Source organism: Panicum virgatum, chromosome 9K (genome assembly GCF_016808335.1).
Source record: "Panicum virgatum strain AP13 chromosome 9K, P.virgatum_v5, whole genome shotgun sequence".
NCBI lineage: Eukaryota > Viridiplantae > Streptophyta > Magnoliopsida > Poales > Poaceae > Panicum > Panicum virgatum.
Genome location: NC_053144.1, coordinates 13,080,221 through 13,094,749, shown reverse-complemented (window position 1 = coordinate 13,094,749; position 14,529 = coordinate 13,080,221). Strand labels below are relative to the sequence as shown.

Below are 14,529 nucleotides of genomic sequence, written 5' to 3'. Positions count from 1 at the left end.
TCAACATCTGGGACGAGGAACACGCAGCATCATCACTAGTTGGGTCCGGCCCACCGGGTCAGGACACCGACAAACATAAAAATGTTTGAATGAGAAACAAATGTAAATGTAGTTGTATTATAGGAGGGAGTTTTAACTTGATAGTGTCATTGTCAATTTCAAGTGGTTGACCCATCGTATCTCAGATTTTTCTCACCAAAAGTAGCTGGAGAAAGCAACGTTTATGCTGCAAAAAGTGCAACCTGCTGCTATTGGTCGCAACGCAAGGTATATCGGTCTTAAACAGTTAAACCCATCAGATGCCTCTCTTCACAAGTTAGATAGGGCAGGGCATCTACCCGACCATAAAGCAGCCTTCAGTTTGTGTCAGTGTCACATTCACACACGGACCGCGTATATAAACCACGACACATGATTGGGAACTTCACAAAACTCCCCCACCTGGTGAACGACACGGCGGCACGAACGCGTCGGGTCGGCGTCGTCGTACTCGTCGTCGTGCACTTGCTCCGATGGCTCAGCGCCGGCAGCGCAACTTCCCGCCGGCCACCATGGCGTGCCTGGCCCTCGCCGTGAGGGCCCTGATGTGCGCCGCTTCCCCCACCACGGCGCAGCCGCAGCCACCGCCGCTGCCGCTGCCACTACCGCAGCAGCCGGCGACTACGACGGCGCCCGCCGCGGTGCCGAACCTGCCGGTGGCGTGCCCGCCGGCGCAGGCCACCCTATCGCCGTGCCTGGGCTTCTTCATCGGCAACTCCTCGACGCCGCCGGCCGAGTGCTGCGCCCAGATCCGGGCCATGTTCCAGTCCCAGGCGCCGTGCCTGTGTGCCGCCATGGCGTCGGGGGCCGCGCAGCTCGGGTCCGCGATCGGCCAGCTGCTGCCGAGCTCGTGCGACCTGCCCGCCAACGCCTGCTCGGGGTCGGGGACCGCGAGCGGCGCCCCGGCTGGTCCAACGACGGCGCCGGCGTCGTCAGGGTCAGGAACAACCGCCGCGGCGGCGCCGGGGACTGGGCCGACCGGTGTGGACACGACCGCGCCGCCAGCCGGTGGTGGTGGCGGAGTGAAGTCAGTTCCAGGCGTGCTTGGCTCGGGAGCTGCCGCTGCACCGGCAGGCTGCCGCGGCGTCTATGCTGCAGCCGCTGCTCTGGTCTCGCTGTTCGTCGCCTATCTGCTCTGAACTCTGATCGGATCATCCGATCATGTGCTTCTAGGATTATTGCGAGTCGTGTACATTCAGATGTGGATTTGTAGCACGCCGTTCGTGTAGCATGTTCCGTGCTTGTTGAGAAATGTAGTGACAAACCGACAAGACTTGCAAGCAATGAAGGACATCCTCAAAATGTTTGGTGAAGTCACAGGTTTGGTCACAAACCTTGAGAAAAGCTCCATACATCCAATCAGGTGTGAAAGCATTGATCTAGATCATGTGTTACAACCATTTTCGGGTTCTCGTGGCATCTTCCCTTGCCGCTTCCTTGGTCTCCAACTACACACCCGATCCCTGCAGAAGATACATGTTCAACCCCTCATCGAGAAGATAGGCCAACGCCTTCCTGGCTGGAAGGGCCGTCTTCTCAATCGGGCTGGGAGACTAACTCTTGTCACCTCAGTACTGTCATCCATGCCGACCTATCATCTCACCATCTTTCCTCTAGCAACTTGGGCAAGGAAACAAATCGACAAGACCCGTCGCTCCTTCCTTTGGAAGGGGGATGACAATGCTAATGGGGGACACTGTTTAGTAAACTGGCCCACGGTCAGCCAACCTAAAGATTTTGGTGGACTTGGTGTACTAGATCTCGACAGATTTGGGCGAGCCCTGTGTTTGCGATGGTTGTGGCAAGAATGGACGCTGGATGACAAGCCTTGGGGCGGTTCAGAAGTACCATGCAATGCGTCGGACCGCTTCCTCTTCAATGCCTCCACCAATGTTTCAATTGGCAATGGAAAGAAAACGAAGTTTTGGCACCACAGCTGGCTAGATGGTGAGGCCCCAAAATTTCTTGCACCACACCTCTTCAAACTGGTCAGAAGGAAAAATAAAACTGTTGAACAAGAGTTGAGAAATAACTCTTGGATCAGGGCTCTACGTAACAAAATAACGACCACCACACATATTGAGGAATTTGTCTCCCTTTGGATACGTGTGCAGCAAGTTCATTTGCAGCTAGATATTGAGGACCAAATTAAGTGGAAATGGACAGCCGACGGTCAATACACCATGCAATCTGCTTATCGTGCCCAATTCATTGGGTCATATAACCGCCACCACACTAAGCTCATTTGGCGCCCACGTGCTGAGAATAAATGCAAGCTTTTCGCATGGATACTAATCCAGAACAAGATCCTCACCTCAGATAACTTGGCGCTCAGATGGTGGCCTCACCAAAATTCTTGCGTTCTTTGTAATGGGCCAATGGAAACAGGGATGCATCTCTGCCTCACATGCCCATTTGCTCAAGCAGTTTGGAGCCAAGTGTCATTATGGGAGGGCCTCAACACCTTCCAGCAAGCTCTTCCAACAAGTTTCGGCAGCATCAATGATTGGTGGGAGGCGGCGAATAAATCAGTACCAAAAGAAAGCAGACGATCCTTCAGTGGAATGGCCATATATTATGTGGAATGTTTGGAAGGAACGCAATCGTCTGATTTTTTAGCAGAAGTATCTATCGGCCCAGCAGGTGGCAAGTAAAACAAAGGAGAATTTAGAGGAATTTAAACGGGCTTTCACAACACACTAGCAAAATCTTGAGCGAGACTACTGTGTGTTGTGTCGTGTGGAGTGGTAGACAGGGTGTTTGTAGTCTCCACCCTTGTTTCGGTGCCTATGATGTCATGTGTACTCTTAAAACTTTCTTTCCCTCTTAATTGACAGGCAGGAAATAAAAATTAGGAGGAGCGACGAATCCTCTGCACTCATTGCAGAGTGCAGTTGCAGAGCGCGAGAGAGGCCATCCGGTGGCATTTGTTTGAGGCCGGCGACCGGCGGCGATGAGTTGAGTTGCTTCATTGCTCCTGGGGGCGCGGCGGGCACACAGGCTAGCTCCTCATTGTTTTTCCATGTGAATTGAATGAGAATGGCCTTGTCTCCTCTCTTGCAGGGAAAACCGCCCAACTGTTTGGCGCATCATTTTAGCTGCAGCCTGCACGCAGGTCGCGTTTTTATTTGATTTCACCGGGATTGCCTAGTAGTACCTACACGCGACTCACACCAGCGACGCCACCAACCTACTCTGGAATCGTTTCAGTTTCTGAACAGGTTGCCGCGCCCAAGAAACTGAACCTGCTTCTGCCAGGATGCACAAAGATGGCTAGCTCACTGTGAATTGCCTCTACTGGCCGAAACCGACAAGTGAAAGACTCATCCAAGGTGGCCATCAAGTCCAGCTCTCCTCTCAACTATCCATCGCCATCTTGATCGACTCCAGTAGCAACAGAGCCAAGTTAGAGGGGAAAGCAACCATTGGGACCGAGCACACAAAAGTGACCGAGCTGATCACCAACCTGCCCGGGCTGAGGTCAACACACCCACACACAACCAGATTCTGGACTGGGGCCTGCCTCTCTTCTCAGTTCTCACCATCTCGTGGAGTCGTGGACGCAGACAGAGACGTAACATTCTCCGGTCTGCTCACCCAAGAGCCCCAGGTCGCATTCGCGGCGTGCAAACCAGTAGGAACTCACGCACGCTCCAAAGCGAGTTAGATAGACCGGCCCATCCGCCTGGTGAGGCAGGACACGACACGAGCTTTTTCCCCCATCCCGCCCCCATTTTTTCGCAACCGTCCGCGGTATAAACCACCGGCGCCTCTTGACCCCCCTCCGCGTCCCGTGCAGCACAGCCGCGCCGCGTCTCGTCTCGTGCCATCGCGTAGCCGACTAGCCGCCGTACGTCCTTGCCGCCGACGACAGCCCGGCGCGTGCCACCATGGCGTGGCGGCGGCTCCAGGTGCTGGCTCTCGCCCTCGCCGTCGTGGTCACGGCGACGACGCTGACCTCGGCGCAGCAGCAGCAGCCGCCGGCGGCGGCGTTCCCGGCTCTGCCCAGCTGCCCGCCGGCGCCGCTCAGCCTGTCCCCGTGCATCGGCTACGTCTTCGGCGTCGGCTCGGCGACGCTCACCGCCTGCTGCTCCCAGCTCCGGGGCTTCCTCCGCGCGCAGGCGCCCTGCCTCTGCGCCGCGTCCAAGCTCGCGCCCAGCCCCGTCGGCCTGCTCCTCGGCCAGGCGCAGACCATCATCCCCAACATCTGCGACCTGCCCAACCCATGCGACGACGGTACGTTCCGCGTGCGCGCATTGCCGCGGCCGCTGCTGCCCGCCGGTTTGACATGTTGCCGTTGCTTGTGACGCTGCAGATGCCGCCGCCGGTGACGGCTCTGCGCCGGCGGCGGCCTCCACGCCGTCGGTGGCAGGTACTTCGCCTCCGTCCTCCGAGACGACGACTCCGGCAGCCACCACGCCGGCAACTGAGACGTCGTCGGGCACGCCGGCAGCCGATCCAGACGCGTCATCAGGAGCGCCGCCACAACCGGCCGAGGATTCTCCTGCCACCGCGACGGCACCGGCCGGCGCCGGGTCGAAGCTCCCCCAGCTGCTGCATGCAGCAGGCGCCACTAGCTCCAGAGGCACGGCAGCAGGCACTGTGTTCATCACCGTGTTTCTCGCTTCAGCTGCAGCCATGTATGTGTAGCTGTAACCTGCTAAGCTATTGCAAGTTCGCAACAGCAAATGTACTGATGTAATATGTGATGTGGTACATTATAAGTTTAAAGTGCACCCTGTTTTTGTGCAGTTACAATAAAAACGTTTATTCTACAGAATCTACAATGTAGCAAAGCTGGGCGGTAGCTGTTCACACATCAGGCCTTTGCTTACATTACACAGAGCGGTTTAAGAAGATAATTCTTTAAAGGAGTTAAACATCCGGTGCAAATGTTTCTCGTACTTACTCAGAAAATGACACAAGCATGAAAACATTATATCTTCAGCTACCAAGACTTGTTTCAAGAAATTCATTCACGACTGGCAAGTAATCACATATACTTGCCAAGAATGTTGTCAGTTAGCAGCTACAGTACAATGTTACAATTAAACAGAGCACATGGTAGACTAATGTAGTGTACGAAACATGTAATCTTGGTCTTCCAGACACGACGTTCTGCCATCTACTATCTGGACAATGGTTTGCTTTTATCCTTAGTATTCAGCAACCATAAAACCAGTATTCAGCAACCATAAAACCTCCAGCTCAACACAAGATTTGGGTCTTTAATAGTCCACTGAAAAAATGACATTGAGCAGAAAATTTTAGTCATACACAGATGACGTATCCAATCCTGTTAGAACTCAGCTGTGAAATTCAACGCTCAGGATTTTCATAGCAGTATAAGTGAATCAGAAAGCGTACATGATCACAGTTATGGTACACATGTTACTTCAATTATGTGCGAGCCCGCATAAATTCCTCCAAGCGCTCCCATATCTCAAGAGCAGCTGTCCTGTCTTGATGCCTTTTATTTTTGCTTATCTGCAGCATAATACAACCATGTTGGTGTAAGCATTTGTGGCCCTGAATTTGATTGAAACCAAGAAAATTTCAACTTTTATCCCATACTCACAGATATGATTTTCACATTCCACTGTTTGACCACCTTGGCTGCCTCCACACTATCATCTTCGAAGCGCACATAGAAACCAATAACTGAGGAAAGTTTCAAGATGTTAGACCACATGAATAGTATGCCATATCATGCTGCATGAGAAACAGAACAATCTAGAGTTCCCTTCTTTGCACTCAATGCAGCATTTACCACATATCCTGAAATGCAGCAATACAATATCAAGAAAACTTTGAAGCAAATATAGAGTAGTCAAATATGAGAGAATATGATGATCTGAACTTATAGTTATTAAAGCGTTCCTCCAGTATAAGGAGAAAATTTCGTATTTGCTATCGAAGAAACAAATGTGCATCCCTATTTGCCACTGAAAAGTTAAAACTTCCTTATCTGCCATCAAAATATCAAATATAACTTTCAAACCTTATGTGCTGCTACCGTTGGTTCCGTTAGCCAATGCCATCACATTTCTGTTTGCATATGTCAGTTTTTTGGGCTAATGACCATACTACCCTCCAATACCTGGCCACACCTCTAAAAACGACAGCACCTCCCCTCTCCCTTATCCTGTTCAAATCAGGCGTGTCTCCCTCTCCCCATTTGCTCCTCTCGAAAGCCTAGATCGAGGATTAGGCTCAGATCGGATGGAGATCTCCATGTTCGCGGATGTGGAGTGCTTCAGTCTTTCACGGCTGAGGGTTAGGAGAGGCATGCCAGTGGAGGCGTTGCCTGACACGGGCAGAGAGCTCTGAGAAGACGTAGTGTTGGCAAGGAGGTGATGACACAGCGAGGTCGAAGCGGAAGGCACCGGATGAGTGGAGCAGACTCTGCCACTATGCAGGACCTTAGTGGAGGTCCCACAGTCGGGGAATGGCAAATCCAGTGGCAAGCCCTTGCCATACATGGTTCCCAGAAGGGTAAGAACGCTCACCCCCATGTGCTTATTTTGAAGAAAAGTGCCGTTCATTCAGTAATATGTTGATGCTTTGCACCAATTTGATTCACAGGATGAATCCCAAATCAAGTTATTTACTAGAAATCAAACTTCTTGGTAACCCCAGAAAAGATTAGGAAGGATTGCCGTGCTTTTATTGTTGAGAAGGTTCTAGATTCTGACACAACAAATTTTAAGGACTTTGTCGACTCGATGGTAGAGAAGTACCCACTAGCCACCAGGACAAGGTTATAAGGAAATTGTACATGTTCACTACTATGATGATGAATCGAAAACTTTTACCCAAGTTACAATGGATCAAGGACTGCAGTTACTGGTTGACATAGTGAGAGTAAGGCTGTGTTAGAAGCTCAATTCTAACTCTCATTGAGCTGAGAGGATGACAATGAACTTGGGGCAATTTTCTGGTTTTCTCATATTCACAAACTCAAAGCCATGCCAACCCAAGGGGCTGGGGATACATACTTATAGGCAGCCAGGGCAGGCAGCCAAAAGATGCTAAGATGCTAGTCAAAAGAACTAAAGCTAGATGCTGTCCTAGCAAACTGACTGTCCTAGATGCTGTCCTAGCAAACTGACTGTCCTAGCAAACTGAAATATGCTAAAGGAATAGATGCTCTGGTCCTTGCAAGGACCCTATGCCTTATCCATCCAGCACAAAGACTTATTCATCATTCTCCCCCTAAGTCTTGTGCGTCGTCTTGTGGGAGGAGTGGACCATCCCGGTCCTGGAGCAGAGCTTAAGGAACTTGATCCTCCCAAGGGGCTTGGTGAGCAGGTCTGCAAGCGGGTCCTTGGTGTTGATGTAGCTTGCCTTAATGCTCCCGTCCTCCAAGCAGCCTCGGATGAAGTGGTACCTCACCCGGATGTGCTTGCTCCGTTCATGGAAAACGGGGTTCTTCGCCAAGGCCAGGGCGGACTTGCTGTCCACCCTGAGCTCCACCGCTCCAATGTCTCTGCCGAGTAGATCACCAAGCAGTCGAGCGAGCCAGAGCGCCTGAGTCGACGCGGTGGAGGCCGCTATGTACTCGGCCTCGCAACTGGACAAGGCCACCACCTGCTGCTTGACCGACTGCCAGCTAACAAGGCACTCGCCGAGGAAGAAGAGGATCCCGCTCGTGCTCTTGCTGGTGTCGATGTCGCCGGCGTGGTCGCTGTCGCTGTACCCGACGAAGTGTGCCGCTCCAGGGCACCTTGGGTAGTGGAGACCGTGGTCGAGAGTCCCCGCAACATAGCGGATGATCCTCTTCATGGCCTGCTGGTGCTCCGTCGTCGGTCGCTGCATGAACCGACTAACGTAGCCGACGGAGAACGCCAAGTCCGGCCGCGTGTGGGCGAGGTAGCGTAGGCTCCCCACAAGGCGCCGGTACTGAGTAGCGTCCACCTCCTCTGCCGTGCTGTCACGGCTCAGCTTCAGCCTCTCCTCCATCGGAGTGAGAGCTGGGTTGCAGTCGGTGAGCCCGGCGAGCTCGACGCGCTTGGCGTAGGCGGTCTGTCGAAGTGTGATCCCGGAGTCGTCCTGGTGCACCTCGATCCCCAGGTAGGAGAGAGGCCCCAGGTCGCTCATCTGAAAGGTGGCCTTCATCTCCTCCTTGAACGCCACCACCTCCTCATCCTTGGTGCCGGTGATCACCAAGTCGTCGACGTAGACACCCACCAACAGGGCATTGCCTCCATTGCCCCGCCGGTAGATGGCCGCCTCGTGCGGGCTTTGCTCGAAGCCCATCCCCTTGAGCGTGGAGTCCAGCTTGGCATTCCACGCCCTCGGGGCCTGCCGCAAGCCATAAAGGGCCTTGCGCAGACGTAGCACCTTACCCTCCTTGCCGGGGATCGCAAACCCCGGCGGCTGGTGCACGTAGACCTCCTCCTTCAAGTCGCCGTTGAGAAACGCCGACTTGACGTCCATGTGATGGACGCGCCAGCCCTCCTGGGCAGCCAGCGCAAGGAGAAGTCGCACGGACTCCATCCGTGCCACGGGAGCGAAGGCATCGTCGAAGTCGACTCCCTCCTGCTGTACAAAACCTCGTGCCACCAGGCGAGCCTTGTGCTTGACGACGGTGCCGGCCTCGTCCCTCTTCAGCTTGAACACCCACTTAAGGGTGATCGCGCGGTGACCACGAGGGAGATCAGCAAGCTCCCAAGTGCGGTTCTTCTCAACCGCATCCATCTCCGACTGCATCGCGGCACGCCATGCCGCGTGTCCCTCGGCCTCTGCGAAAGACCGAGGCTCGCCGTCGTCGCACACGAGGTGCAACTGCGCCTCCAGGTCGTGAGGCACCAGTCCCGGCACCGGCTGATCGCCGAGAAGGTCCTCCATCGTACGGTACCGCAGTGGCTCACCATCGTGGTACGCGTCGATGCGCTCCTCGTCGTGAGGGAGCGGAGTAGCGAACTCCACCGGGCTGTGCTCAGCATGAGCAGGTGCTGTAGTAGGCGTGCCCGGAGGAGTGGCTGTCGGTGCTGGAGTGCGCGGCGTCGCTGGCTGTGGTGGTGCAGCCGAGGAACTCGGCGCAGCCGGAGTTGTAGCTGAAGAGCGTGGTGCCGCCGGTGTGGCGGGCGCCGAAGTCGGTGGAGGCTCGGGGACCGGGGTAGGCACGCTCGGCGAAGAAGAGCTGCCTACTCCCCCGGCTCCCTCGAAGTGGACGTACTCGACGGTGAAGTCGTCGTACGTCGGAGCTGAGCCGTCGTCCACCGCCTTGTCCCACGCCCATCCTCGCCCTTCGTCGAACACAACGTCGCGCGCCGTGCGCACACGCTGTGTCTCCGGGTCGAGAATGCGGTAGGCCTTCGAACCCTCCCCGTAGCCGATGAACACTCCCGGAGTGCTCCTGTCGTCGAGCTTGCCGATGTGGCCAAGCTCCTTGGCGAATGTGAGGCAGCCGAAGACCCGCAGGTGGGAGACCCCCGGCTTACGCCCATGCCAAGCCTCATACGGCGTCATGCCGTCGAGTGCCTTGGTGGGCGAGCGGTTGAGGATGTAGACGGCCGTCACCACCGTCTCTCCCCAGAAGACAGCCGGCATCCCCCTCTGCTTAAGGAGGGCCCGGGCCATCCCCACAACCGTCTGGTTGCGCCGCTCGACGACGCCGTTCTGCTGCGGGCTGTATGGCGCGGAGTAGTGGCGCTGGATGCCCTCATCCGCGCAGTACGCCGTGAACTCGGCCGCCGTGAACTCGCCGCCGTTGTCGGTGCGCAGCACGCGCAACTTGCGGCCGCTCTCCGCCTCCGCAGCAGCCTGAGTACGCTTGATGGCGTCCGCAGCCTCTCCCTTACTGCCGAGGATCATCACCCACATGAAGCGGGAGAGGTCGTCGACGAGCAGCAGGAAGTAGCGCCGTCCTCCTGGTGTGACCGGTGTCACCGGGCCACACAAGTCCCCGTGTACGAGCTCGAGCCGCTCCTTGGCTCGGAAGCTCGCCTGCTGGGGGAAGGAGTGCCGCTTCTGCTTCGTCAACACGCAGACGTCGCAGAGCTGCTCCACGTGGTCGAGGCATGGGAGGCCTCGCACCATCTCCTTGGCGCCGAGTCGCTTCAGGGCCTCAAAGTGGAGGTGCCCAAAGCGCTCGTGCCACTGCCATGCCTCGTCGTCCCTGCGAGCTGCAAGACAAAGAGACTGGGCTACCCCGACGTGGAGGATGTAGAGGCGGTTCTTCCCTCGAACCACTCTGGCGAGAAGCTGGCGACGATGGTCCCAGATGCGGAGGACCCCGCTGTCGATCACCACGCGGGAGCCGCTCTCATCGAGCTGCCCAAGGCTGATGATGGAGTTCCGCAGCGCCGGGATGTAGTAGACTCCGGTGAGCATCCGGTGCTCTCCGGACTTGGCGGTGAAGATCACGGAGCCCACGCCCTTGATCTCCACGGCGGAGGAGTCCCCGAACCTGACGGGGCCACCTACGTCGACGTCCAGGTCGGAGAAGAACTCCCGCCGCCCGGTCATGTGGTGCGTGGCGCCAGAGTCGAGGTACCAGCCATCGACCCTGTCGTCGTCGGAGCTGTTGCCGAGGAGGGCTCGGGCACGCGGCTCGTCGAGGTGGAGTAGAGCGGTGGCAGGCGGTGCCGCCGGATGCGGCTCCATGTCCCCGTGGAGTAGGAACAGAGCCGGCTCGTCATCCGGCTGGGCCTCTGCGACGTGGGCTTGGCCCCCACGCCTCCGCTGTGGGCAGTCCCTGGCCCAGTGGCCGGGCCTGCCACAGTTGTGGCAGGCGTCGTCTCGTGCCGCCTTGGGCCTATCGGCGGCGCCGCCATGAGCATCTCCGCGGGCGCCACCCTCGGCGCGCCCTCGTGCCCCGGCTTGGGCACCTCCGCGCCCCTTTCGCGGCTTGCCGCGCTTGCGGCCACCAGTCGAGGAAGAGGGCTCCCCCCTCCTCCTGTCACCGCGCCGAGCCTCCCACTGCTCCTGAGTGAGGTGGAGCTTCCCACCGATGGAGATGCCTCCCGAGGGAGGCTGTGGCTCGTCGCTGTCGACGACCTTGAGGCGACCTATCGCCTCCTCGATCGTCATGGTGGAGAGGTCCAGCAGAGACTCGATCGAGCGAACGATCTGCCTGTACCTCTCGGGGACGCAGCGGAAGAGCTTCTCGACGGCTCTCTCCTCGTCGTAGGTGTCGTCGCCGAACTGCACCACCTTCTGCAGCAGAGTGTTGAGACGGAGGGCGAAGTCATCAACATCCTCACCTGGCTTGAAGGCCAGGTTCTCCCACTCCTTGCGAAGTGCCTAGAGAGTGGTCTTGCAGGCGCGGGCGCTGCCGATACGTGCCGCAGCGATTGAGTCCCAGACCTCCTTGGCAGTTCGCTTCTTGGAAAGCGTGAACTGCATCTCGGGCGGGGCTGCTGCGATGAGAGCATCCAGCGCCCGTCGATCCTCATCGTAGTCGACGTCGCCGTACCGGACTGCCTCCCACATATGCCGCACCTGGAGCTTCACCTCCATGACCGCGGCCCACTCGACGTAGTTGGTCTTGGTGAGGGTGGGCCACCCACCGCCGGGACCGACGTCCCTGACCACCGCCTGGAGGCCGTGGTAGCCGGGGGCGCCGCCGCGCGCACCCCAGCCAGGAGCGCCGCCACCGCCCTGCGCGCCGCCGCCAAGGGCGCGGCCGCCGCCAGGGGCGCCGCCATTGCCGCCGGGTGCGCGCCCCCCTGGACCGTCGCCGGGCGCGCCGCCTTCCAGGCCGCCGCCGGGCGCGCGGGCCCCTGGACCGCCGCCGGGCGCGCGGGCCCTTGGACCGCCGCCGGGCGCGCCGCCATCCAGACCGCCGCCGCCGGGGTGGGCTGCTGCCCACCGCGCGGTCCGCTCCCGCGCTCTCTCCCTCTCCAACTCCTCAAGGTCCTCGTCGGCGGTGGCGTCGCCGGCGATGGAGCCGCTGAGGCTGCCGCGCAAGGTCTCAACCTCGACCTCCGCCGCACGCGCTGCATCCTCCGCCGCCTCTGCTTCCACCTCCGCCCTGGCCGCCGCCAGCTCCGCTGCAGCCAGCCTGGCCGCCCTCGCCGCTGCTGCAGCGGCTTGTGCCGTCGTTCGCCTGCGCTCCTCTGCCGCGGCGAGCTCGGCATCTCGCTGACGCCGTGCGCTCGAGGCGACCGAGCGCTGAGACGGTGCGTCGGACATGGCGCGCCTCCAAGGGGCTGCTGCGTGGAGAAGGCGCAGCCTCAGACGAGCTGCTGCTCGTCTGCTCGGGTGAGGAAGGTGGAGTAGAGGGTGCAGCAGGTGCTGTTGCGCTAGCTGCCGCTGCTGCGCTAGCTGCTGCTGCTGGTGGCTGAACTGCTGCTTGGGAGGGAGAAGTGCAGGAGATGTCTAACCTACATGAAAGTACGGCTCGGATACCAGATGTTAGAAGCTCAATTCTAACTCTCATTGAGCTGAGAGGATGACAATGAACTTGGGGTAATTTTCTGGTTTTCTCATATTCACAAACTCAAAGCCATGCCAACCCAAGGGGCTGGGGATACATACTTATAGGCAGCCAGGGCAGGCAGCCAAAAGATGCTAAGATGCTAGTCAAAAGAACTAAAGCTAGATGCTGTCCTAGCAAACTGACTGTCCTAGATGCTGTCCTAGCAAACTGACTGTCCTAGCAAACTGAAATATGCTAAAGGAATAGATGCTCTGGTCCTTGCAAGGACCCTATGCCTTATCCATCCAGCACAAAGACTTATCCATCAGGCTGTGCTAGTCGATTGCATACTGTGATCCCTCAGAACCATATCAGCCATTAAGCCAGTAACTCACAAAGAAGAAAGGACAGTGGCACTGGCAAATGCCCTATCTATAAGGGCAATGGGCACCACTGGCACAAATGCAAGAAAGGTGACCCAGGCATTGCTAGGCTGAAAGTTAGATTCGACGGTAGAGGAGAAAGTTTAAATTTTCAGTGGCAAATAGAGAAGAGCATCTTTTTTATGGCAAATAGGGAATTTTCTCCAGTATTAAACAGATAGACCTCTTACAGAAAAGGGTGGGTGGTAAAGTTCAGGAGTTGTGACCAAAAGAGAAGGGGTGGATTCACATATAGTGCATTGAAGCTAAACAGGGAGTTCAAGTAGTACATGTTATTGTTTAATTCCCGAAGCAGCAACAAAAACAGTAGCAAAAACTAATTTATTGCTCAAAGCCAATGCTGAAACAAGGTAAGCTCCTAACAAAATGACACCAAAGCTACCGTGTCCTGTAATATACTCAAATGAAGCTACATGCATAATAAATTGCAACCACAATGTAGCAACAGGACCGTGTCAAACAGATTGCAAATGCTTGAAGCATGCCATGTAAAAAGAAAGGGTCACTAGGGAGCCACACCTCTGTTGAAGATCTCTACATGATCCTTAAAGGGCCAGTCCTTGAACTGCCACTCCTTGCCGAGCACAAACACGCCCACCACCCGCCCCCAATCGTCCGACTTGAGCGAAGCCGGCTTGTCCCTCACCTCGAATGAGACGGCACCCCCAGCCGCGCCCGCCCTCTCCGCACGAATCAGCTTCTTCTGCACCGTGACGCTCTCCGGCTTGCCTCCCTTGGTCGCCCGCATCCTCTCCTCGCTGGGCACGAACACCCCGTCCTCGAGGAACTCCTTGACGTTGTAGATCGTAATCAGCGTCTGCGAGGCGCTGGGCACGAGGATGATGGGCACGACGCCGTCGCCCAGGGCCCTGTCCACGACCTTGGGCTTGGCGAGGGCGGCCGCGCCGGCGCCGGAGTCGGTGCGGGAGGATGGCGCGGCGTCCTTGGCGCCGGCCTTGCGCTGCTCGTCCTGGCGGCGCAGGGCGGCCTGGAAGACGGCGAGGAAGTCGCGGCCGCGGGCGTCGAGGAGCGCGTTGCGGTCCTTGAACGGGCGCTCGAGCGCGCGGATTTGCGCCCCCGTGGTGGGCTCGTGGGCGGCAGCGGGGTCCTCGGGCGGCGGCGAGGGCGGGTGGAGGTGGGTCTCGGGCGGCGCGAAGGCGGAGGGGAGGAGCGGGTCGGCGGAGGGGAGCAAGTTGTGGCCGAAGCGGAGGAAGTCGAGGAAGGTCTTGCGGTCGGGGAGGGAGACGGGCGGGATGCGGCGGAGGCGCGCGGCCTGGATGAAGTCGGTGTGCTTGAGGTCATGGTGCTGCGCGAGGAAGACGGCGGCGGAGAGCGGGTAGGGGCGGTTGGACTGCTTGGAGGTGAAGGCGGTGGGGGTGTTGGCCGGGAAGGTGTAGTCGGAGCCGAAGAGGATGTCGTCGCCGGAGAAGATGATCTTGTCCAGCTCATTGCGGGCGGCGTAGTCGCGGAGCACGGAGAGGGGATCCATCGCCGCCGCCGGCGACGCTCACCTCCTCTGGGTTTGGGTTTTTTTGCTACCTTGCTCTTTCGGCTAGATGGATGGATCTGGCTTCGCGGCGTCGGGTTGGACAGTCGGAGACGACGACGAATTGCGTGCGTGCGTGCTCGCTCGGCCTAAGAGAACTCCAACAGTTTGATTTTCCCTTATTTTTTTCTCAT

The 14,529-nt window shown here is 57.6% G+C and overlaps 3 protein-coding genes across 4 annotated transcripts; 2 read left to right on the top strand and 1 right to left on the bottom strand.

Moving 5' to 3' along the window:
• The first annotated feature begins 432 nt into the window (after nt 1–432).
• On the top strand, nt 433–1,353 carry LOC120650159 (non-specific lipid transfer protein GPI-anchored 5-like). The gene has a single exon (XM_039927181.1). The coding sequence runs from the start codon at nt 513–515 to the stop codon at nt 1,176–1,178; it is 666 nt and encodes a 221-aa protein (XP_039783115.1). The 5' UTR covers nt 433–512; the 3' UTR covers nt 1,179–1,353.
• A 2,431-nt stretch (nt 1,354–3,784) lies between these two features.
• Nucleotides 3,785–4,819, top strand: LOC120650158 (non-specific lipid transfer protein GPI-anchored 5-like). Its single transcript, XM_039927180.1, has 2 exons — nt 3,785–4,275; nt 4,355–4,819. The coding sequence occupies exons 1-2, from the start codon at nt 3,930–3,932 to the stop codon at nt 4,687–4,689; spliced, it is 681 nt and encodes a 226-aa protein (XP_039783114.1). The 5' UTR covers nt 3,785–3,929; the 3' UTR covers nt 4,690–4,819.
• Nucleotides 4,820–4,921: 102 nt separating this feature from the next.
• LOC120650157 (protein CDC73 homolog) lies at nt 4,922–14,529 on the bottom strand. 2 transcript variants are annotated; one of them, XM_039927178.1, is made up of 4 exons: nt 13,369–14,529; nt 5,618–5,700; nt 5,407–5,526; nt 4,922–5,278 (listed from the first exon to the last, which is right to left on the bottom strand). In XM_039927178.1, exons 1-3 carry the CDS (start codon nt 14,336–14,338, stop codon nt 5,440–5,442), a joined length of 1,140 nt encoding a protein of 379 aa, XP_039783112.1. In that variant the 5' UTR covers nt 14,339–14,529; the 3' UTR covers nt 4,922–5,278; nt 5,407–5,439. The 2 variants fall into 2 exon arrangements, with proteins under 2 accessions (XP_039783112.1, XP_039783113.1); XM_039927179.1 differs by lacking the exons at nt 4,922–5,278; nt 5,407–5,526 and having other exon boundaries at nt 5,684–5,817; nt 13,369–14,503.

What these genes read in the sequence shown, in the direction of transcription:
- LOC120650158 (XM_039927180.1), top strand. Translation starts at nt 3,930, where the DNA reads ATGGCGTGGCGGCGGCTCCAGGTGCTGGCTCTCGCCCTCGCCGTCGTG. An exon ending in GCCCAACCCATGCGACGACG is followed by an intron (nt 4,276 to 4,354) that starts GTACGTTCCGCG and finishes GTGACGCTGCAG; the next exon opens with ATGCCGCCGCCGGTGACGGC.
- LOC120650159 (XM_039927181.1), top strand. Translation starts at nt 513, where the DNA reads ATGGCTCAGCGCCGGCAGCGCAACTTCCCGCCGGCCACCATGGCGTGC.
- LOC120650157 (XM_039927178.1), bottom strand. Translation starts at nt 14,338, where the DNA reads ATGGATCCCCTCTCCGTGCTCCGCGACTACGCCGCCCGCAATGAGCTG. An exon ending in TGTAGAGATCTTCAACAGAG is followed by an intron (nt 5,701 to 13,368) that starts GTGTGGCTCCCT and finishes AACTTTCCTCAG; the next exon opens with TTATTGGTTTCTATGTGCGC. An exon ending in GGAATGTGAAAATCATATCT is followed by an intron (nt 5,527 to 5,617) that starts GTGAGTATGGGA and finishes ATTATGCTGCAG; the next exon opens with ATAAGCAAAAATAAAAGGCA.